Source organism: Triticum aestivum, chromosome 2B, assembly GCF_018294505.1.
Source record: "Triticum aestivum cultivar Chinese Spring chromosome 2B, IWGSC CS RefSeq v2.1, whole genome shotgun sequence".
In the NCBI taxonomy this organism is placed as follows: domain Eukaryota; kingdom Viridiplantae; phylum Streptophyta; class Magnoliopsida; order Poales; family Poaceae; genus Triticum; species Triticum aestivum.
The window spans coordinates 96,500-114,316 of NC_057798.1; the positions used below are offsets into that span (position 1 = coordinate 96,500).

At 51.4% G+C, this 17,817-nt stretch overlaps 1 protein-coding gene across 1 annotated transcript; it reads left to right on the top strand.

Moving 5' to 3' along the window:
• Positions 1-10,424: 10,424 nt before the first annotated feature.
• LOC123039790 (probable protein phosphatase 2C 37) lies at positions 10,425-15,809 on the top strand. Its single transcript, XM_044462797.1, has 4 exons — positions 10,425-10,937; positions 11,151-11,606; positions 12,731-12,836; positions 14,958-15,809. Exons 1-4 carry the CDS (start codon positions 10,473-10,475, stop codon positions 15,311-15,313), a joined length of 1,383 nt encoding a protein of 460 aa, XP_044318732.1. The 5' UTR covers positions 10,425-10,472; the 3' UTR covers positions 15,314-15,809.
• Positions 15,810-17,817: the final 2,008 nt, after the last annotated feature.

Here is a 17,817-nt window from a genome sequence, read left to right on the forward strand (position 1 = left end):
GTAAGCAAGGTAAACAACACAAATAAGCTTGCACAAGTAAAGGCAGAGATAACCAAGAGTGGAGCCGGTGGAGACGAGGATGTGTTACCGAAGTTCCTTCCTTTTGAGGGGAAGTACGTCTCCGTTAGAGAGGTGTGGAGGCACAATGCTCCCCAAGAAGCCACTAGGGCCACCGTAATCTCCTCACGCCCTCACACTATGCGAGATGCCGTGATTCCACTATTGGTGCCCTTGAAGGCGGCGACCGAACCTTTACAAACAAGGTTGGGGCAATCTCCACAACTTAATTAGAGGCTCCCAATGACACCATGAAGCTTCACCACAATGGACTATGGCTCCGCGGTGACCTCAACCGTCTAGGGTGCTCAAACACCCAAGAGTATCAAGATACGCTAGGGATTAGTGGGGGGAATCAAATTTCTCTTGGTGGAAGTGTAGATCTGGGCCTTCTCAACCACTCCCGAGCAAATCAACAAGTTTTATTGGCTAGGGAGAGAGATCGGGCGAAAATGGAGCTTGGAGCAACAATGAAGCTTTTGGGGGAAGAGGTAGGTCAACTTTGGGGAAGAAGACCCCTTTATATAGTGGGGGGAACAATCCAACCGTTACCCCCCCCCCAAGCAGCCCCGCAGAGAGCGGTACTACCGCTTGGTTGGGCGGTACTACCGCTGCGCCAGCGGTACTGCCACGCACAAGAGGGGAGCAGGGTCCTGGACCCAGAGCGGTACTACTGCGGAGGTAAGGGCGGTACTACCGCCCAAGAGCGGTACTACCGCCACTACTGCCGTGACAAGTACCGCAGAACCCGACACGAGAAAACGAGGGCTCGAGTCAAGGCGGTAGTGGCCCGGAGCCTCAGCGGTACTATGGCAGAAACCAGTAAGCGGTACTACCGCTGGGGCCAGACAGAGAGAGAAAAGAGGGGAAAAGGAGCTCCATTGAAGCGGGGAGGAACAACGGGTGTAATAAGAATGTGTACGTGTTGATTCCACCCAAGCCATACCAAAGCAGATCCCTTCTTGATAGTACGGTGACTCCTATGCAATTAGTCCACCAACAGAGAAACGAAGGAGCTGCACCGTCTTGAATAAAGCACCGAGGGGAGGGAATCGTCTCGTGCCAAAGGATGAATCTCTGAAAATCTCAACGCGCACGATTAGACGCAAAAGCATTGACATCAATCACCAAAACACCTTGGGGATAAATATGCTCTTACAATGTGGGTGGTAGCCCCGGAATCCATATACCAGTTGCCACCTCCGGTGTACGTGTTGGGTGTAGGGGCGGAGTGCAGCGCGGCAAGAAGAGCCGGATCCCAAGGGGCCGACGGGAGTGCGGCGGCCGCGGTCGGAGGGGCGGCGGGGTATCCCGCCCGGGGCGGCGTAGCCAGGCATGGCCACGGCGTAGCCACCCGGGGCGGCGTACGGAGGGGCCGCGACGGGGTAGCCACCCGGGGCAGCGAAGAACGCATGATGCGCACCGGGGTCCGAGGATCCCAGCCGGGACGGGGGCCCGCGACACGGGCATCGTGTACGCATGGACCACCCGCGTCCAAGTGTTGGTCGCGGCGACCCAAGGAGCCAGGGACAACTACTGTTGTTTCTTGCCGCGGCACCCCCCGCGGCGACAATCGGGGGCAGGGCGGCGGCTGGTAGACGGGCGCCGGTGGCGCCTGGAAGTACGACGTCGGCGGCGGCGGCGCCGTGGGAGGAGCGGCGCGGGAGGTGCCTGCCGCGAGAGCTGTGTGCGTGGCCCGGGACTTCACCATCTTCATCCTCCTCTCCTCCAACCGAAGATAGGCCACGACCTGAGGAAAGGTTGGGTCCGGGAGGAACGTGAAGTTGGAGGCCACGTTGCCGAACTCCTTGTTCAGACCGGCGGTGAGCGTGCTAAGGAGGAGGTCGTCGGAGACCCGCTCCCCAAGGTCGCGGAGTTCGTCAGCGAGTTTCTTAAGGCGCATGCAATAATTGTCAATGGACGATTCAAGCTGCTGGCAGCCAAAAAATTCCTGCTGAAGAAATACGCGGCGCTGGAGGGCGTTGTCGAGGAAGAGCCCGTTCAGCTTCGCCCACACCGTCTGCGCGTCATCAGTGTCGCAAACGATGGTGTGTAAGATGTCCTTGGAGATGCTTTGGTACAGCCAGCGAGTGATAATGGCGTCGATGGTCAGCCAGTCGTCGTTCGCGAACATGAGGCCGGAGTCGACGGAGCCATCGATGTGATCGATGAGGTGGTACTCGCGGAAGCTGAGGGAGAAGTAGTTTTTCCAGGTGTAGTAGGTGGAGGTGGCGTAGTCGAGAATGACGGGCACGCGGGCAAAGATGTCAAGATCGCGGATGACCTCCACCGGGGGAGGGGCCGGACCTTCGAAGGGATTGGAGGGGTTGGAGGCGGCGGAGTGGGGAGAAGCCATGGATGCGGCGGCGACCGAGGGGGGGAGTGGCGGTGCGGCTGGCGGGGAGATGGTGATCGGGTGGGAGGGAGGCGGCTCGGGAGGGAGAGGGATGGGGACGGGAAGGCGCGCGCGGCGGCTGGGTGAGGAGGCAGCGGCGGCGCTAGTAGATGGCGGCGGCGGCGGCAGCGAGGAGCTGCTGCGGCGGCGGCTAGGAGCGGAAGCTAGGGTTGGATCGAAAGAAAAATTGATACCATATTGAAGGCAATGCAACTCTCGATGTATTGATCGGGTGCACGGTGCACGTATATATGGGTACAAAGACAGCCCTCAGCCTCATCTATACAAGGAAACTAGAGGTGGGGCCGATAGAAGATTATTCTAACAGATACATGCATAAATATATTCAACTGAAAACAGAGCAAGCAAAACAATTAATCACCCAGAGAGTTGTATAGTATTTCAGAAATACTACTGCTGTATCCCAGAAGTACAAAATAAATCATTTGATCGATCTAGCTCTAGCATCGATCGACGGTGACTGAATCAATTCAGATTTCAGAGTTCATCCCAGAAGTAGTTCCCGCACAGGCGCGACGACATGGCTACGAGGGCCAGCGGCACGACGAGGACGACCCCGGCGCAGACCACGAGCTGCAGGTCGCCGAACGAGCCGGCGCCGGCGAGGTAGGCGACCAGCAGCGCCACGACGTCGAGCGCGACGAGGATCTCGAGGGCCTTGACCCTGGCCAGGCGGCGCAGGTCCTGGCTGCCCAGCAGCAGGATGAGGGAGAGCGAGAGCGCCAAGGCGGCGGTGTTGGCGTAGCAGAAGACCCTGCACCTCGCCGGGCTCGCGAGGTAGAGGGAGGGGAGCATCTGCGTCCCGGAGGCGGCCGGCGGCCTCTTGGGGTCGTCGAGCATCGGCGTCTTGACCCTCTCGAAGCCGCCCGGCGGGCTGAGGCCGGAGGCGTAGGTGATGGAGGCGATGACGGTGGCCAGCACCATGAGCCACCCGCGCAGCTCCCGGATGGACTCCGTCATCGGCCCTGTCGGCGGCGTGGCGGTGCCCGGGACCGGCGCGGATGAGGACATTGACTAGGTCTAGGTGTCTAGCTCTAGCTAGCTGGTGATTGATTTACCCCGCTAGCTATCTGATCTGATCTGATCAAATAGCTATCATACACATGTGGTGTGTAGAGATGATGAATTTTGGATTAGATTAGATCATTAGAGTGGTGAGGCGATGGACATATAGAAACATTAGTCAAGTGGTGATGCCACAACAAGATTAGATTGTTTAGGCATCCTTACCTATCATCGAAGCTACTCTAATTTTAATTATAACAAGCTTACCGAAGCAGAGTTAGAATATGCAAACCGTGCTTTATACTCCAATTCTCTTGAGCTAGCTGTGCATCTAAGAGTTGATCAAGGACCGAAATATCTAGCGAACATCTGACTTTTAACATGGCAAATTATGTTTAATGAGGTTGACAAGTTTAGTTGGCAAGCATGATAAATTCACCTCAGTTTTTTTTTCTCGGGAAATTGTTGTGTTTGGCTTTCTCTTTGGTTTTCATTTCATTTTTATTTGTCCATTCTTTTTCTTTTATTTTTCAACATATGTTATTTTTTTCCATATACTGGCCCCAACTCCTGCCAAAGGCAACCTCCTGCCAAAGGCAATAGCCCTATAGACATCTCGCACTGGCAGCCTAAAGTTAGAAACCTTAGAATGAAGATCACACTAGCATGAGAGCTCCCCTCCTCCTCTCTCCCGTGTCGCCTCCCCACGGCGGCCCGGGAGCCAAAAAGCAGCGCCGGCTAGCAGAGCCCACCCCGCTCCCCTCCCCCTCGCCGCCAGCGTCGCCGGGCAAAGCTCGCGCAAAGCTGGCAGCGGAGCAGTTTACCCTCGCTCGAGCTTTGCGGCGCGGGGGCTGTTGGTCTCGGCTGAGGCTCTCTGCTGGCGCGGCGGCGCGGGTCACAGGAGTGGCGAGGTGGCAGGGATGCGTGCACTAGCGAGGCCGCAGGGACGGTGTTGTGGTGTGCGCGGGCGAGGGCGGCTGCCGGCGGTCTGGTCCGGCGCCAACCATGGCGATTCTGGTCGGCGATGCGAGAAGATGCACGGGCGCTGCGGATCCGGTGAAATGTTGCGTGGATCTGGCGTCTGCCCGGGGCGTCAGCGAGGGTGTCGTGCGCGTGTGGCTCCAGGGCGCAGTCGTCCTCCGGCGCGGATCTGGCGTCCTAGGCCGTGGTTTGGCGGGCGTGGAGGTGATGGCACCGGACTGCTGAGATGTGCGGAGGTGCGTCTGCAGAGGCGGGCCAATGTGGGGCTGGTGCAGGCGTGGGCGTTCGGCTGCTGCGAGATGGCGGCCGTGGTTCTGGGCAAGACAGCGCATGGTGGGCTTCTCTGGCTGATTTGCTGCTCTGGTGTCCAGCGACCGAGGGAGGTGGCGCGGATCTAGGCGTGGCGGCGCGTGGTGACGGCGGCCGGTTCGTGAGCGCGGGCAGTGCTGGAGCAGATAGGCTCCGGCCGCGGTTGGATGCGGAGTGCATGGCCCGATCTGGTCTCTGCAGGCCCATTGTCGGGAGGCTTGGTGGTGGCCCTGCACAGCGGTGGCGCGCTCTCTGTGTGTGGGGTGTCCGGTCCAGTGGAGGCACGGGTCAACCTCGGCCTGCTGCGTGGGAGTGGCTGCCTCGGGTGAAAGCCTAGCCGGTGATGGCCGGCCGGCGGCAACGGCGCCTATGGGCGTCGCAATCCTCCTTGGAGGTGTTTGTCGGGACTTTCAGCCAGATCTCCTGGATCAAGTACTTCGGATGAAAACCCAGATCCTGCTGCAGGGTCGGGCAGTGGCGTCGTCTTCAATGTCGTTCCCTTCTTTAGGGCGTCGTCCTGAAGACTTTGATCCTTTTGGTGCTTCCTGCGACTGGACATGCATGGTAGCTTCTGTGGCAACGATGATGGTGGTGATCAATGTCGAAGGCATGGCCTTGGCTGCGGTAGTCGGCTCTTCTTCTCCGGCGTGTCCATGGGAGTGCCTTGACTGTCTGTTGTTGTGAAGTCGAAGCCGCGGTGGGGGGCGGCGGTATACGATGACGCGTGATAGGTGGTTCATTCAGTGATCCTCCGCGACGCCACCCCCGCATAGTTTCCTTAGCGGTTCACCGTCAGAGTCGAAGCTGCATTGCCTAGTATGGATCGTATGGAGTGTTGTGCTGCAGCTTTTGGGGATGTTGTTTTTCTTTTTCTTTGATCTTCGGATCCTCTGGTCCTAGGACCTTCACCACCTTATTGTTTTCCATTTCTTCCTGCTATTATCAATGAACGCCAGTGATGCTGATCTTTAAAAAAAAGGAGGATAACTAAGGGCTGTAGCAATAATATAGAAGCAGAACTTAGACTCCTCAAAAGAGAGATGATGTCTGAGTATGATCTCTGGACATTAAATCTTAAACTAAGAAATAAATCCTAGAGGTAGTCTGGACACCATGCAAAGATTCATAGGTTTCAGACAACATTAAAAAAATCTGAAAAATTAAAAAACAATTTTACATACTTATAATTAAGTTTGTGTGTTTGAATTTTCACATATACATGTTTAAAAACACCAACCTTTTGTTTCAGAGGACATAAATACGTATATGCTAACTATCATATTTAGGGTCTTTCTTCCAAACTTTGGAAAAAATAATAATGTATTTGCAGTTTGAATTTTACAAATTTATTAATAAAAAGTGTAAAATATGGCAAACAATTAACCTATAAACTTCAAACCATTTTTCATACATATCATGGTCATGAAAAATAACACACTAAAATCTACAAAATGCAGAAAGCCAAAGTACCTTTTTTTTTGAGGCAAAGCCAAAGTACCTACATATTTGAGCATCGGCGGACGGGTAAAATGGCCCACCACTGTTGTTGTAACTACCAGCGGCCACTGATAATTTTGGCCCATGGCTAACCTAGGCCCAGATTAGTAACTAAATTTCAGTGGTGTATCCCATTTTGCATCCGCCACTAGGCCAGATTACAGTGGAGGGTCCTTGAGATCTGCCTCTCATTCATCTGGCCCTATCTAGTGGTTGATGCTTAAAAATAGAACCCTAATAAAGTAAGTTTGGTTAAGGGGGTGAAATGAGGAGTGTCACTTTTGTGTGGGGAAAGAAATCATGGATCACTTATCGTTTGGGTATTGACTAGCCAAATTTGTATGGTGGCTCATCACATGCATGTACCTCTCTACTAGGAGGAAGCTAAGAAGTGAGTCTAGCTCACTCGATTAGGGGATTGTATGTAGGACATAGATAATCTGCTCCCGAGCTCGAATACACTCTTATGAACAGTAAATTGCAAAAAAAAATGAAATATTACATAAAATTAAAAAAAACTGTTTTTTGTGTGGATGAGCATCAACGAATTTTTTGACATCATGTGAAATTTCACCTTGAAATGACATCCGTGGAGGCCTGTAAAAAATAACTGAGGCTCGAAAAGAAACATTTTGGAGCAGTTCTTTTTTTTGGCACACACACCTCTACAGATGTCTTTCTGTGACGAAATTGTGCGGGATGTTGGAAAAATTGTTGATATTCATCCAAAAAAATTAGGAAGTTTTTGTTTGTTTACTAATTTTTTGGAATTTACTATTCATGCGGGTGCATTCCAACCAACTTAGTTCAAGCCTCGAGGAATGCGAATTCAGGTTCTTATAGTCGAAAAGAATGATGAAGGGATCTTGTCTAGCTGCTTAATTACCTCTCAAAAGTGCAATAGGGCAACTCATTATTTTTGTCTCTCAAACGGACCGATGGAACATGGTGTTGTGTGGACGACCACCATTACGCCCGAAAACTCGAGTTGCGGTACAGTATGATTTAAGCATAATCATGAAAAATGGCATATCGCATGTCTTTGTGGTTTTTCAGTGCACTGAGAACTATCACCACAAATCTAAAGAAAACTTTTATCGCAATACAAATACTACTCTCTTAGGGAAATGGCACCCAACCCGTATTATTTATTTATTTTAGCAATAGCATACGAAAGAGGGAAACAATGCACGTTGTGTTTTCCAATTGAACATTTAGAACAACTTCAACGGGGCGACCCATTTCGTCTGCTGGCATTCGTTTGGGTCGGCGCGGACACAAAAGTCGGCCCAACGCGCCGACCCAAACGGACGCGCGTCCGCTTGGCGTCCACCTGCCGGTCCATTCCCGATCCGTTTTTGAGTCGGATTTGCATCAGCGCGGACACGAGGCGGACGCGTGCGCGCCTTCTTCTCCCCCCGGGCCCATTGGTCGGTGGCAGCCTCCATCATTTTCCTCCATTTCCCTCAAAAACTCTCCTGCTCGCGTCCGCTCCCATCCCACCCCGTCCCACCCCTGTCATGGACGACGACCTCGACCTCGACGTCGCCGCCGGCCTTGCCTTCCTCGCCTTGTCTGGCGCCCCTCAGGTAAAGGCAAGCCTCGCCCCCCCCCCCCCCCCCCCCCCCCGCAAGACCGTCGTCGCGCCCAAGCCAAAGAAGAAGCTGACGCCCGAACAACGGGCAATGGAGTCGGCCAAGAAGAAGGACTGGAGGCACGTGGCGGACACGAGGGATGAAGCCATTGCGGCTGCCGCCGTCACTGCCGCCGCGCAGCAGGAGGTCACCAACGCCCTTGTTGCCGCGGCCAGCCATGCTCTCTTCTTCTTCTCTTGGCGGCTGAAGGGTAAACCCTAGAGGTAGGTCACTTCTCTCTTTCTCTTCCTGCCTCTGCCTATTTATAAGCTCGTCCCACTTCTCCTGGACATGGGCTTTCTCTCTGTCTGGGCTTAAGGCCCAACAAGCCAAGTCCAGGTCCAGGTAAGTTTGAACTTTTCTACCAACCCCCCCCCCCCCCCCCCAAACCTAGCCACCAACTTTTCCTCTATTTTATCTTTATCCATATCTCTCCCCCCCCCCCCCTCCTCCTTCCCTTTTCCTGTGTGGGGTGTAATTGGAGTTTTTCTAATGAACAGTTCACCAAAGTCAAGGTCCTCTTCCTCATACCATACATCAATGGGCTGGACATTTCCTTGCCTCATGACCATTTGCACAGTTCTAGCTTCACATACTCCCTTATCCCCCCAATCCCACCCTATTTTTTTATATTATTAATCTCAGCTTTTTCTTCATCTCCGAGCTCTTTTTCTCCATTTTCATCATTTTGGAGTTTATGAATTTTTCTACTATTACACTTCTCCTTTCTTTCTATCCTCTCTGTTTTCCCCAATTTTCTCACGATATTCTCATCGACATCAATCGATGCAGTAGAGATCAGGTATTTCGAACTGCATATACCCGAGAGCAACTCCAATGGGGCGATCCATTTCGTCCGCAGCCGTCCGTTTGCGTCGGCGCGGACAGAAAAGTCGGCTCAACGTGCCGCCCCAAACGGATGCGCGCCCGCTTTCGTCCGCCTGCCGACCCATTTTCGGCCCATTTTTTAGCCGGATTTGCGTCGGCGCGGACACAAGATGGACGCGCGCGCGCTCGCCCTCTCTCCTCCCCGTGCGCGCACACCCTCCACCGCCTGCTTCGTCGCCGACGCCGCCGATCATTTTTTCCGATGAAAAAGGATACATAGATAGTTCTTGCATACATAGATAAAAGAAAAGATCAACTACTCGTCGGTTTCCGACTCTGACTCGGTAATATCCTCCTCCGACGTCTGAATATAGGCGTCATCAGCCTGCTCGTCCTCGAAGTCCCATCCCGATGTTTCTTGCAGCTTCAGTCTCAATTGAGCGGCCTGCTTCCGTGCACGCTTGCCCTCCCGATAGGCGGCTCGCTCTGTTCTCCTCGCCGTCCTCTCCGTCCTCCTCTACTCATAGAACTGACGTTCGTCGATGATGTCCTGCGGGAAGCGTTCGCGCCACCACCAAGGCTTGCACGTCCATCTCGGCGATGGCGAGGCAACGCTGCCGCCTCCGGTGGACGTGACGATCCTCGTCAGTGAAAAGCCGCAGGAGAGGCGCCAGATCCTGTGCCCGCTGGTTCAAAATGTCGGGAGAATTCATCTCCTGACTAGGCCGCCGGAGGCGCCATGCCGCCGCATCGTACGCGCGGGCCGCCTGCTCTGCGGTGTCGAAGGTGCCGAGGATGAGGCGTTTCTCGCCAAACAAGATCTCGGCGGAGAAGACGGCGGAGGGGCGCTCGCGGACTCCGCAAAAATCCGAAGCGCCGAGGAGGCGCATCGACATAGTGGCGCACAGGCGGCAAGGCTATGAGAGGGGGCGCCTTCTTATAACAAGTGCCGCGCGCGAACATTTCCCACGCTCTGGAACGCCAAAGCCAACGCGCGCTAGGCTGATTTCTCCCCGCGCGCCAAAACAAGAGCGCGAACATTTCCCGCGCTCTGGAGCGCCAAACCCAGCGCGCGCTAGGCCGATTTTCTCCCGCGCGTGCGAACCTTTCCCGCGCGCTGGCATGATCGAAGCGCGCGCGATCATGAAATGGGTCGGCGCGTTGGATGCGCTGCCGACCCAAATTTAAAAGAGGACGGACGCCGGGCGGGCAGCCGACTCAAACGGACAAAAAGCGAACAAAAGCGCCGTCCGTTTGGGTCGGCCCGTTGGAGTTGCTCTGAAGAGGTCAGAGAAGAAATCCCCTCCCCCTCCGATTGGATTGAGGTGCAAGATGTTATTGAGCTGAATAAAAATGTTGACGCTTTGTGCGCCTTTCTTTGTTAAAAAAGTGAAAAACAATTGGGCCCATGCATGTTACTGCTTGGAGAGGGGTAGCCAACCACGCAGGCAGGGCATTGGCGGGTGGTCCGGGTCGCATGACACGTGTCGCCACGTCGCCCCGGACGTGGGCCCCGGCGGGCATCCGAAGTGACCTTGGCTTGCGCGAGATGAGACGGACGGAGGAACACAAACCCACTTCCTCCTCCTCCTCCTCCTCCTCCTTTGAAGCAACCCAAGCACGCTCTCTCATGGGATTCGCTTCCGCTCTGCTGCTGCTCCGGCTCCGGTACACGCCGCGCTGCTCCTCTTCCACTCCCGCCCCCGTCCCCGCCCCCGTGTGAGTGACAGTCCGATCCTCCCTCCATGGTGATGGCCAGCGCCGGCGTCAACAACATGCCCCAGGGGGACTCCGAGGAAGGTCGCCTGCGCAGGCGCGCCCGCCTCCACGCGCGCCGCTACGCCCACCAAGCCTCCTCCGCTCCTGCCCCCGGCCCCGCCCCCGCCCCCGCCCCCGAGGAAGGAGGGGAAGTGCAGTCCCCGCCGCCCTCCTCCTACTCCTCCTCATCCTCCGACTCCAAGGAGGAGGAGTCGGGCTGTGCCTCTGACGCGGTTGTTGCGGCGGCGCCCCAGCTGCTGCCCTCCAAGGACAAGGACAAGGAGAAGGACAAGTCGTGGTGGAGATGGCCCGTGGCGTTCGGGTCGGTGGCGCTGGCGGGGCGGCTGCGGGAGATGGAGGACACGGTGTCGCTGCACCCCAGCTTGTGCGCCTGGGCCGACGGCTCGCCCATGCACCTGTTCGCCGTCTTCGACGGACACGGCGGCCCCCACGTACGCCTCACGTACTTAATTAATTCTCTAATCTAATCCCGGAGTACTTAATCTAGTACGCCACGGCATCCATCCACCTGGCCACATTCCAGCAGCTTCCAGATCCACATCCAGCTCCGGCTCGACACGTAGCAAGCAGCATCTTACTACCTAGTATATTCTAAACGCTTATGATGATGAATGATCGAAATGGATGCATGATGCATGGTGCAGGCCGCGGCTCTGTGCAGGGAGCAGATGCACGTCATCCTCGCCGAGGAGCTGGCCGGCGCCGCGGCAGCCTTCAAATTCAATAACCGGCAGTCGGAGCAACCGGCGGCGGCGCCATCGTCATCGTCGTCATCGTGGGAGCAGCAGCAGCGAGAGCGAGAGCGAGAGCAAGAGCAGGAGTCGGAGGAGCAAGTGGCGTGGCGTGGCGCCCTGTCGAGGAGCTTCGCGCGGGCGGACGCGCTGGCGGTGTCGGCGTGCGCGTGCGGGCGCGGGAGTACATTGAGTGTGCCCAAGTCGTGCTCCTGCCTGCTGTCCTCGGCGCAGAAGGGCGCCATCGTGGGGTCGACGGCCGTGGTGGCGCTGCTGGTCCGCGACCGGCTCATCGTGGCCAACTGCGGCGACTCGCGGGCCGTGCTGTCCCGGGGCGGCGTCGCCGTGCCGCTCTCCCACGACCACAAGGTCAGTCCTCAGTCCTCACCTTCCTTTGCTTTGCTTGCTTCCTTCCTTTGTCTCTGGGCCATGGAGGATTGGATTGGATACCCACGTACGTGGCTACCAAATATTGCAAAGCGAATATTGAAGCAGGCCATGCAGGAGTGATTACCTCACAACGTTTAGGGCTTCTTCTCTTCTCTTCTCTTCTCATCTCATCGCTAGGAGTAGCTGGGGTTGACCGTCGCCACGTGGTGAGAAGGGATTGGACTATAGGCTGGTGAGGGGACGCGTGGTGCGGCACGTGGGGTGACCGCAATGGCCAACCGGCGGGTGTGGGATTCAAAGCTAGCCTCCTGCACACGGGCCCACCCTCAAAGAAGGAAGGGGACTGGTCGGCACTCACGACAGAGAGAGAGAGAGTAGTGGGTGGTGAGATATGTATGGCTGCCTCTCTCGGTAATCCATTTTTGAGCTCAGGCTTACCTCGACAAAAAATCAAAATAAATATTTAAAAAATTCCAAAAAAATTTGGTGTGGTACATAATTTTATGCATGGGTTCGTTCCAAATTTTTAAATCGTTTGGACATCTGAACAGGTCTCGGCACAAAAAAAAAAGACAAATTCGGGGTTTGTGAAAATGTTTATTGTTTACGTCCCGTTCTGACCCGCTTTGTCTCTTTTGCTGAGAGTTGCTTAGATATTCAAATGAGCTAAAAATTGAAGCGAATCTTATGCATCAAATTATCTACCACACAATGTTTTTCAAAACTTCTGGATTTTTTCTAGTAGATGAGCCTGGGCACCGAAACGCTACGCCTTTTCTCTTTCCTCTCTCTCGGTTGGGATTGGGATATGGTGGGATGGAATGGAATGGGGGCCATCTCATCTGATTCCACACAAATATCACAACTGCTAGTATGGTATATATGGGCTGGGCTGCATGCATGCATGCGTTTCTTCTACCCTTGGTTCTACCGCATATGCACGCATGCATGCATGCATTTCTCTCTTTTCAATTTGATTTGATTTGATGATTCGTCCTCCATCGGTCCGTCGATCGCTACCACCTTATGCATGCGTGCATGGATTTTCATCTCTTTTATATGCAATGCATTCTATTAACTATAACCAACCAATCGATCGACAGCCTGACCGGCCGGACGAGATGGCGCGGATCAAGGCGGCCGGCGGCAAGGTCATGTACATGAACGGGGCGCGCGTCCGCGGCATCCTCGCCATGTCCCGAGCGCTAGGTACGTACGCTCCCTTCGCTTGCTCCCTTAATTACGTACCATCCTCGCCATGCACGCACCCTCTCATTGGATTCGATTCCATTTATAACTTGACCTACATTATATATGTCCTGATCAGTTCGACTAGCCAACCATGCATGCCTTCTACTCCCTCCGTTCCTAAATGTAAGTCTTTGGAGAGATTTCACTATGGACCACATACGAAGCAAAATGAGTGAATCTACAATCTAAATGCATCTATATACATCTGTATGTGGTTCATACCGAAATCTCTATAAAGACTTATATTTAGGAACGGAGGGGAGTATATTATACTACCTAGTTATATTTACTTAGCTAGGGAGTAGTTGTCATCAAGTTTTTTATTTTTGAGCGGGAAGTTCATGCATCAAGTTAAGGACTAGTCAATCTGCCCTTTTGCATATATATATATACTCGCAGCCGATAGCTAGACTAGACTGCATGCTCGGTTTAGCACTAGCAACCGACTTGCCTAATATACACCTCAGGCCATCAATACAAGACACAACAACAACAACAACAACAACAACAACAACACTTTCATGTGTTTAGCCCCAGCTCACCTCTGGCAGCTAGACGAGAACAGTGTTGTCATCCACATCAAATTTGGAATCCTTCGCGAATGGGCCATGCAGGAGCGTCTCCTTGTCCAGATGTGATGCGAACGCAACTGGCTATATATATATATATGTGGCGCACTTCCAACATTGCTCGTCATGTGTGCCTTGCCACACACCATGATGTCAAGGAGGGGTGACCTATCGTACGTGTGATTGGTTCCATAAAGCGCACGTGTCGTTTCCTTGCTTCAAACACGTGGTCTTGCTCCCATTAGCAAGGAGGGGTGATTAACACTATAATATCATATCAGAAAGGGGGGATGTTTGTCGCGTTGTGTTGTTGCCTTCTTATATATGGAAACAACTGCATGATAAAATGTTGCTTTGCATCTTGCTACCACCATCCATCTATATCTACTACCAATTAACAATTACTAAGAGTAGTCATGTTAACCTTTCCGCTGAAAACAAAATATATGTGAACTAATTTAAGTTTCGTGGATGCCAGCATGGTCCTTCCTGCCTTTTTAAATTCCATGCTTATAATTATAAAATAGGAAGATACGGGTTGTGACTCTCATGGTGTACTTTCTATGAAACTGAGGTGTCCTCTACACTTTTTGTTTGCCACTTCTTCTTTTGTACTATATTGGATAATGGGTGACAGAGATGGGTGACCTCCCGGTACGTATGTCACTTTTGCTGTTGTTGACAAGATAAATAATTATGAGTCACATCTCCGGCCTCTAAAACTAATGGCCATCACTAGCAATGGCCTGATGAGTTGTGCTATACCAATTGGTTAATTATCAACAAGATTGACCATATATATGAGCCGTGTCCATCCATCACACGCCAGCCACTCAAGGTCCAACACTCTGGCGCCTCGGGGTATATATTTATAGAGCAAGTTCCAGATAGTTGCATTATCATGCATATATATATGACAGTTGACAACAACCACAGAAAAATGGAGTGGACTAGAAGGACACACATGTTGGTCTCCGATTCATCAATGTTAAAAGTGTTGTTATTACTTTTCCTGAAGGTAGCAATCATATAAGTAGTCAGGATAGGTGCATGTTACATCATTTTGGATCAAGTCGTGCTACTTTTTGCTCAAGTTTGCCAATGGTAGCAATCATGATTTTGAGCTAAGTTAATTATAGGAGTATTGTAACTATTGTGGTTTTTAATCCTCTTAAAAAAACTTTTTGTCTGAAGTGGTAAGTGTAGATCTTCATATGTGTTATATGAAAATATATTGGTAAGTTGGTGTTAACACATCCTATCAGTTTTGGGTACGCCTACACCGGAAGCGGCTCCTATTAATTATGAACAGGGTACTTGCTTGGTTTTAATGTGAGAGCAGTTTTACTAATTATTTTGAAAGAGGGTGAAAAGGCAGAGACTTGAAGTTTGTTCATGCCTAGAACAAGTTCATTTCTTCTCACTAGCTATATATGTTGTTCTGATTCTGAAGCATGCATGAAGAAGTATTTGATCTCATTTCGGACATTGTAACTATATATTCTTGCAGGGCACAGGCTCCTGAAGCCAGAAGTGATATGCGAGCCAGAGATCAGCATAACGGAAAGGTCGGAGGACGACGACTGCCTGATCCTCGCGAGCGACGGGCTGTGGGACGTGATCTCCAACAAGGTGGCCTGCGACGTGGCCAGGCAATGCCTGGAAGACGGGAGCCCGACCAGAGCTCCTGCTGCAGCTGGGAGCAGCGAAGCCGCTCCCAGCAGCGGCGGCGCCGCGCCGGTGGTTTCGCAGGAGGAAGAGCCCCGGTGCTTCCGCGCGGCGGCACTCCTCGCGAGGCTGGCCCTCGGGAGGGAGAGCTCTGATAACATTAGCGTGGTGGTGGTTGATCTGAAGGCGAGGAGTTAATTAGCTAGCCTAGCTAGGCAGATGAGATCACCGTAACGGCCATATCCATATATCATTTGCAACTTAGACCGACTTGGCAAATTAATTAAGCAGCAAAAGCTCGATCTGAGGTTTCGTTTGTTCTTTGGGTTTTTCTTTTCTTTTTTTTTTGGGGGGGGGGGGGGGGGGGGGCTAGGTTTTGGGTGGTCGGTCGGTTTTATTCGGCCAAAAAGAGTCTCTTCTTCTTGTGAGTAACACTGGCATGCCATGGATAGAGATGAAAAAGGGACACAGACAGATGGAAAGAAGCAAAAAGGACTTAGTATAAATGGATGGATGAATGAACGCATGATTGCAAATGTACGTAGCACTACAAAATATATATATGATGCTCCTCAGTTACTGTCCCCATGAACAAGTTTGCATCAGTTGAGGTTGAATTGAAGCATGCATGCATGCATGAGGCTGCTTCGAATTGATTTTAGGGTCCTTTTTGAATCATCAGTTTGCTGTTCCCAAGAGCAACTGATTGATGTTATGTGGATCATATATGATGTGGATATGGTGATCTCATCTGTTACATGCATGTAAATACAGACACTTAGACCCAGCATATCTATATCTATAGCCTGGTTGTTGACATGTTTATCTACAGGGAACCCAGTTCAGTTCAGACCCAGGATCCTAAAACTGAAACTGAAACTGAAACTGAACGCCACCAATAGGTTTCTTCTGCAGATGATCAGTCGTAACTCATCACTAGATGGTTTTTCTCAAACAGAGAAGAGGAGGAGCTTACCTGAGTTCCTTCCTTCCCGGATCATCGTCATGCGAGTTTACTTTCTTCAGATAAGTTTGGATCATATCTCTATGGTTTTGTACATTCCATTATATATGGGCTGTGCTCCTGGCTGGCTGGATTGTGGGATCAAGTGAAGAATTCTCTGCTCCAAGCTGAAGAAAACTGTATTGTATTGTATTGTCTGACGAAACTGAATTCTGACAGCTACTTACGCCTACAACTGACGACGAAACTGTATTTGTTTCTTAAAACTTGGACAGCAGCTGTAAACTGACATGGTCGACAGCGGCCCAGACGAGGAGGAGGAGGAGGGCAGGGGGAGGTGGCGACGGCGGGCAGGTGCAGACGAGGAGGTGTTGGTCGACGCATGCAGATGCAGACGGTTGCTTTCTAAAAAATTATGGAAACTTTAGAAAAAGTGTTGAATAAATCATGGCAACCATACGTAAAAAGTATATAAAAATCCTGATGACATGTACAATAATTAATATGGCAACTTTTAGAATAAAAAGAACATGGATAGCATGAAAAATTCAGAAATTCAGGGATACCATTTTTTTAAATTAGGAACAATTTTCAGAATGTGAAAAGTTTTTGAAAATCGTGAACATTTTTCAAAAGTGTGTGTTGTATGGACCGATCGTACACGCTCTGCAACAGAGCAACGGTTGCGATGTGAAAACAATCGCACACTTTTATTAACTTCTTTTTGATCAAAGGGCTTGCCCCTTCCGATTTTCATTACCGAAAACCACCAAGTTCTACAAAAGAGTTCAAAAGAAAACGAAAAAACGAAGAGGTCCAACCGGGTTCAACAAGGATCAAACAGCACCCCCATCGACCAACAAATGGTCATTACATCAACGCAGAAGCAAAAGCAGCAAAAAAGGAGCCAAAGATCTATTCTACAGGAGCACCAAACATCAGGTTCACCACCGCAGGAGAGACTTTCTTCATTCATTCATTTCAATCTAGCCACGTTGATCCTCCAACCCTGCTTGGCTGTGAACACTTCATTTGTTGCCTGCTCTAGCACCCTTGCTCCCAGCTCCAACGCTTTTCTTGGTGGCTCCTTTATCTGCATAATAGACCAGTCAATTAACCACCTGCACATTAGCTTGACAACATATAAAGGATCATTTATCCTTTTATTTTCAAAGATAATTGCATTTCTACTTTTCCAAATTGACCAAAGCAGGGCTGAAATCCCCACCAGCACAAGTTGCTTATCATCTTTGTTAAATTTCCTAATCCAGTCTCCAAAACAGTCTTTCACACTAGACGGCACAGTTTTAAAACCACACACACACCTAACCAAACTCCACAACAAAGAAGCAACCGAGCAAGAGAAGAATAGATGATCAATTGATTCATCTTTCCCACACAAGACACATCTTTTCTCGCCCTTCCATCCCTTTTTAAGCAGTACATCTCTAATTAATACGCTTTTTTATTAATCAACCATAGGAACACTTTCAGTTTAGCAGGCACTTTAATCTTCCATAAGTATTTCTGTGGGAATTTCAACCCAGAAGCTACCAATTTCCTATACAGGGATCCCACAGAAAATTTATGATCCGCGATGAGGGTCCAGAGGATTTTATCCTCCCCTCCCAGCATTTGAATTTCCTCACATCTTTTTTTGAGACTGTTCCAAAGCTCTACAGTCTCTCCAAGTAGGGTTCTTCTAAATCTAAATTCATGCCAACCTTTCTGTATGGCC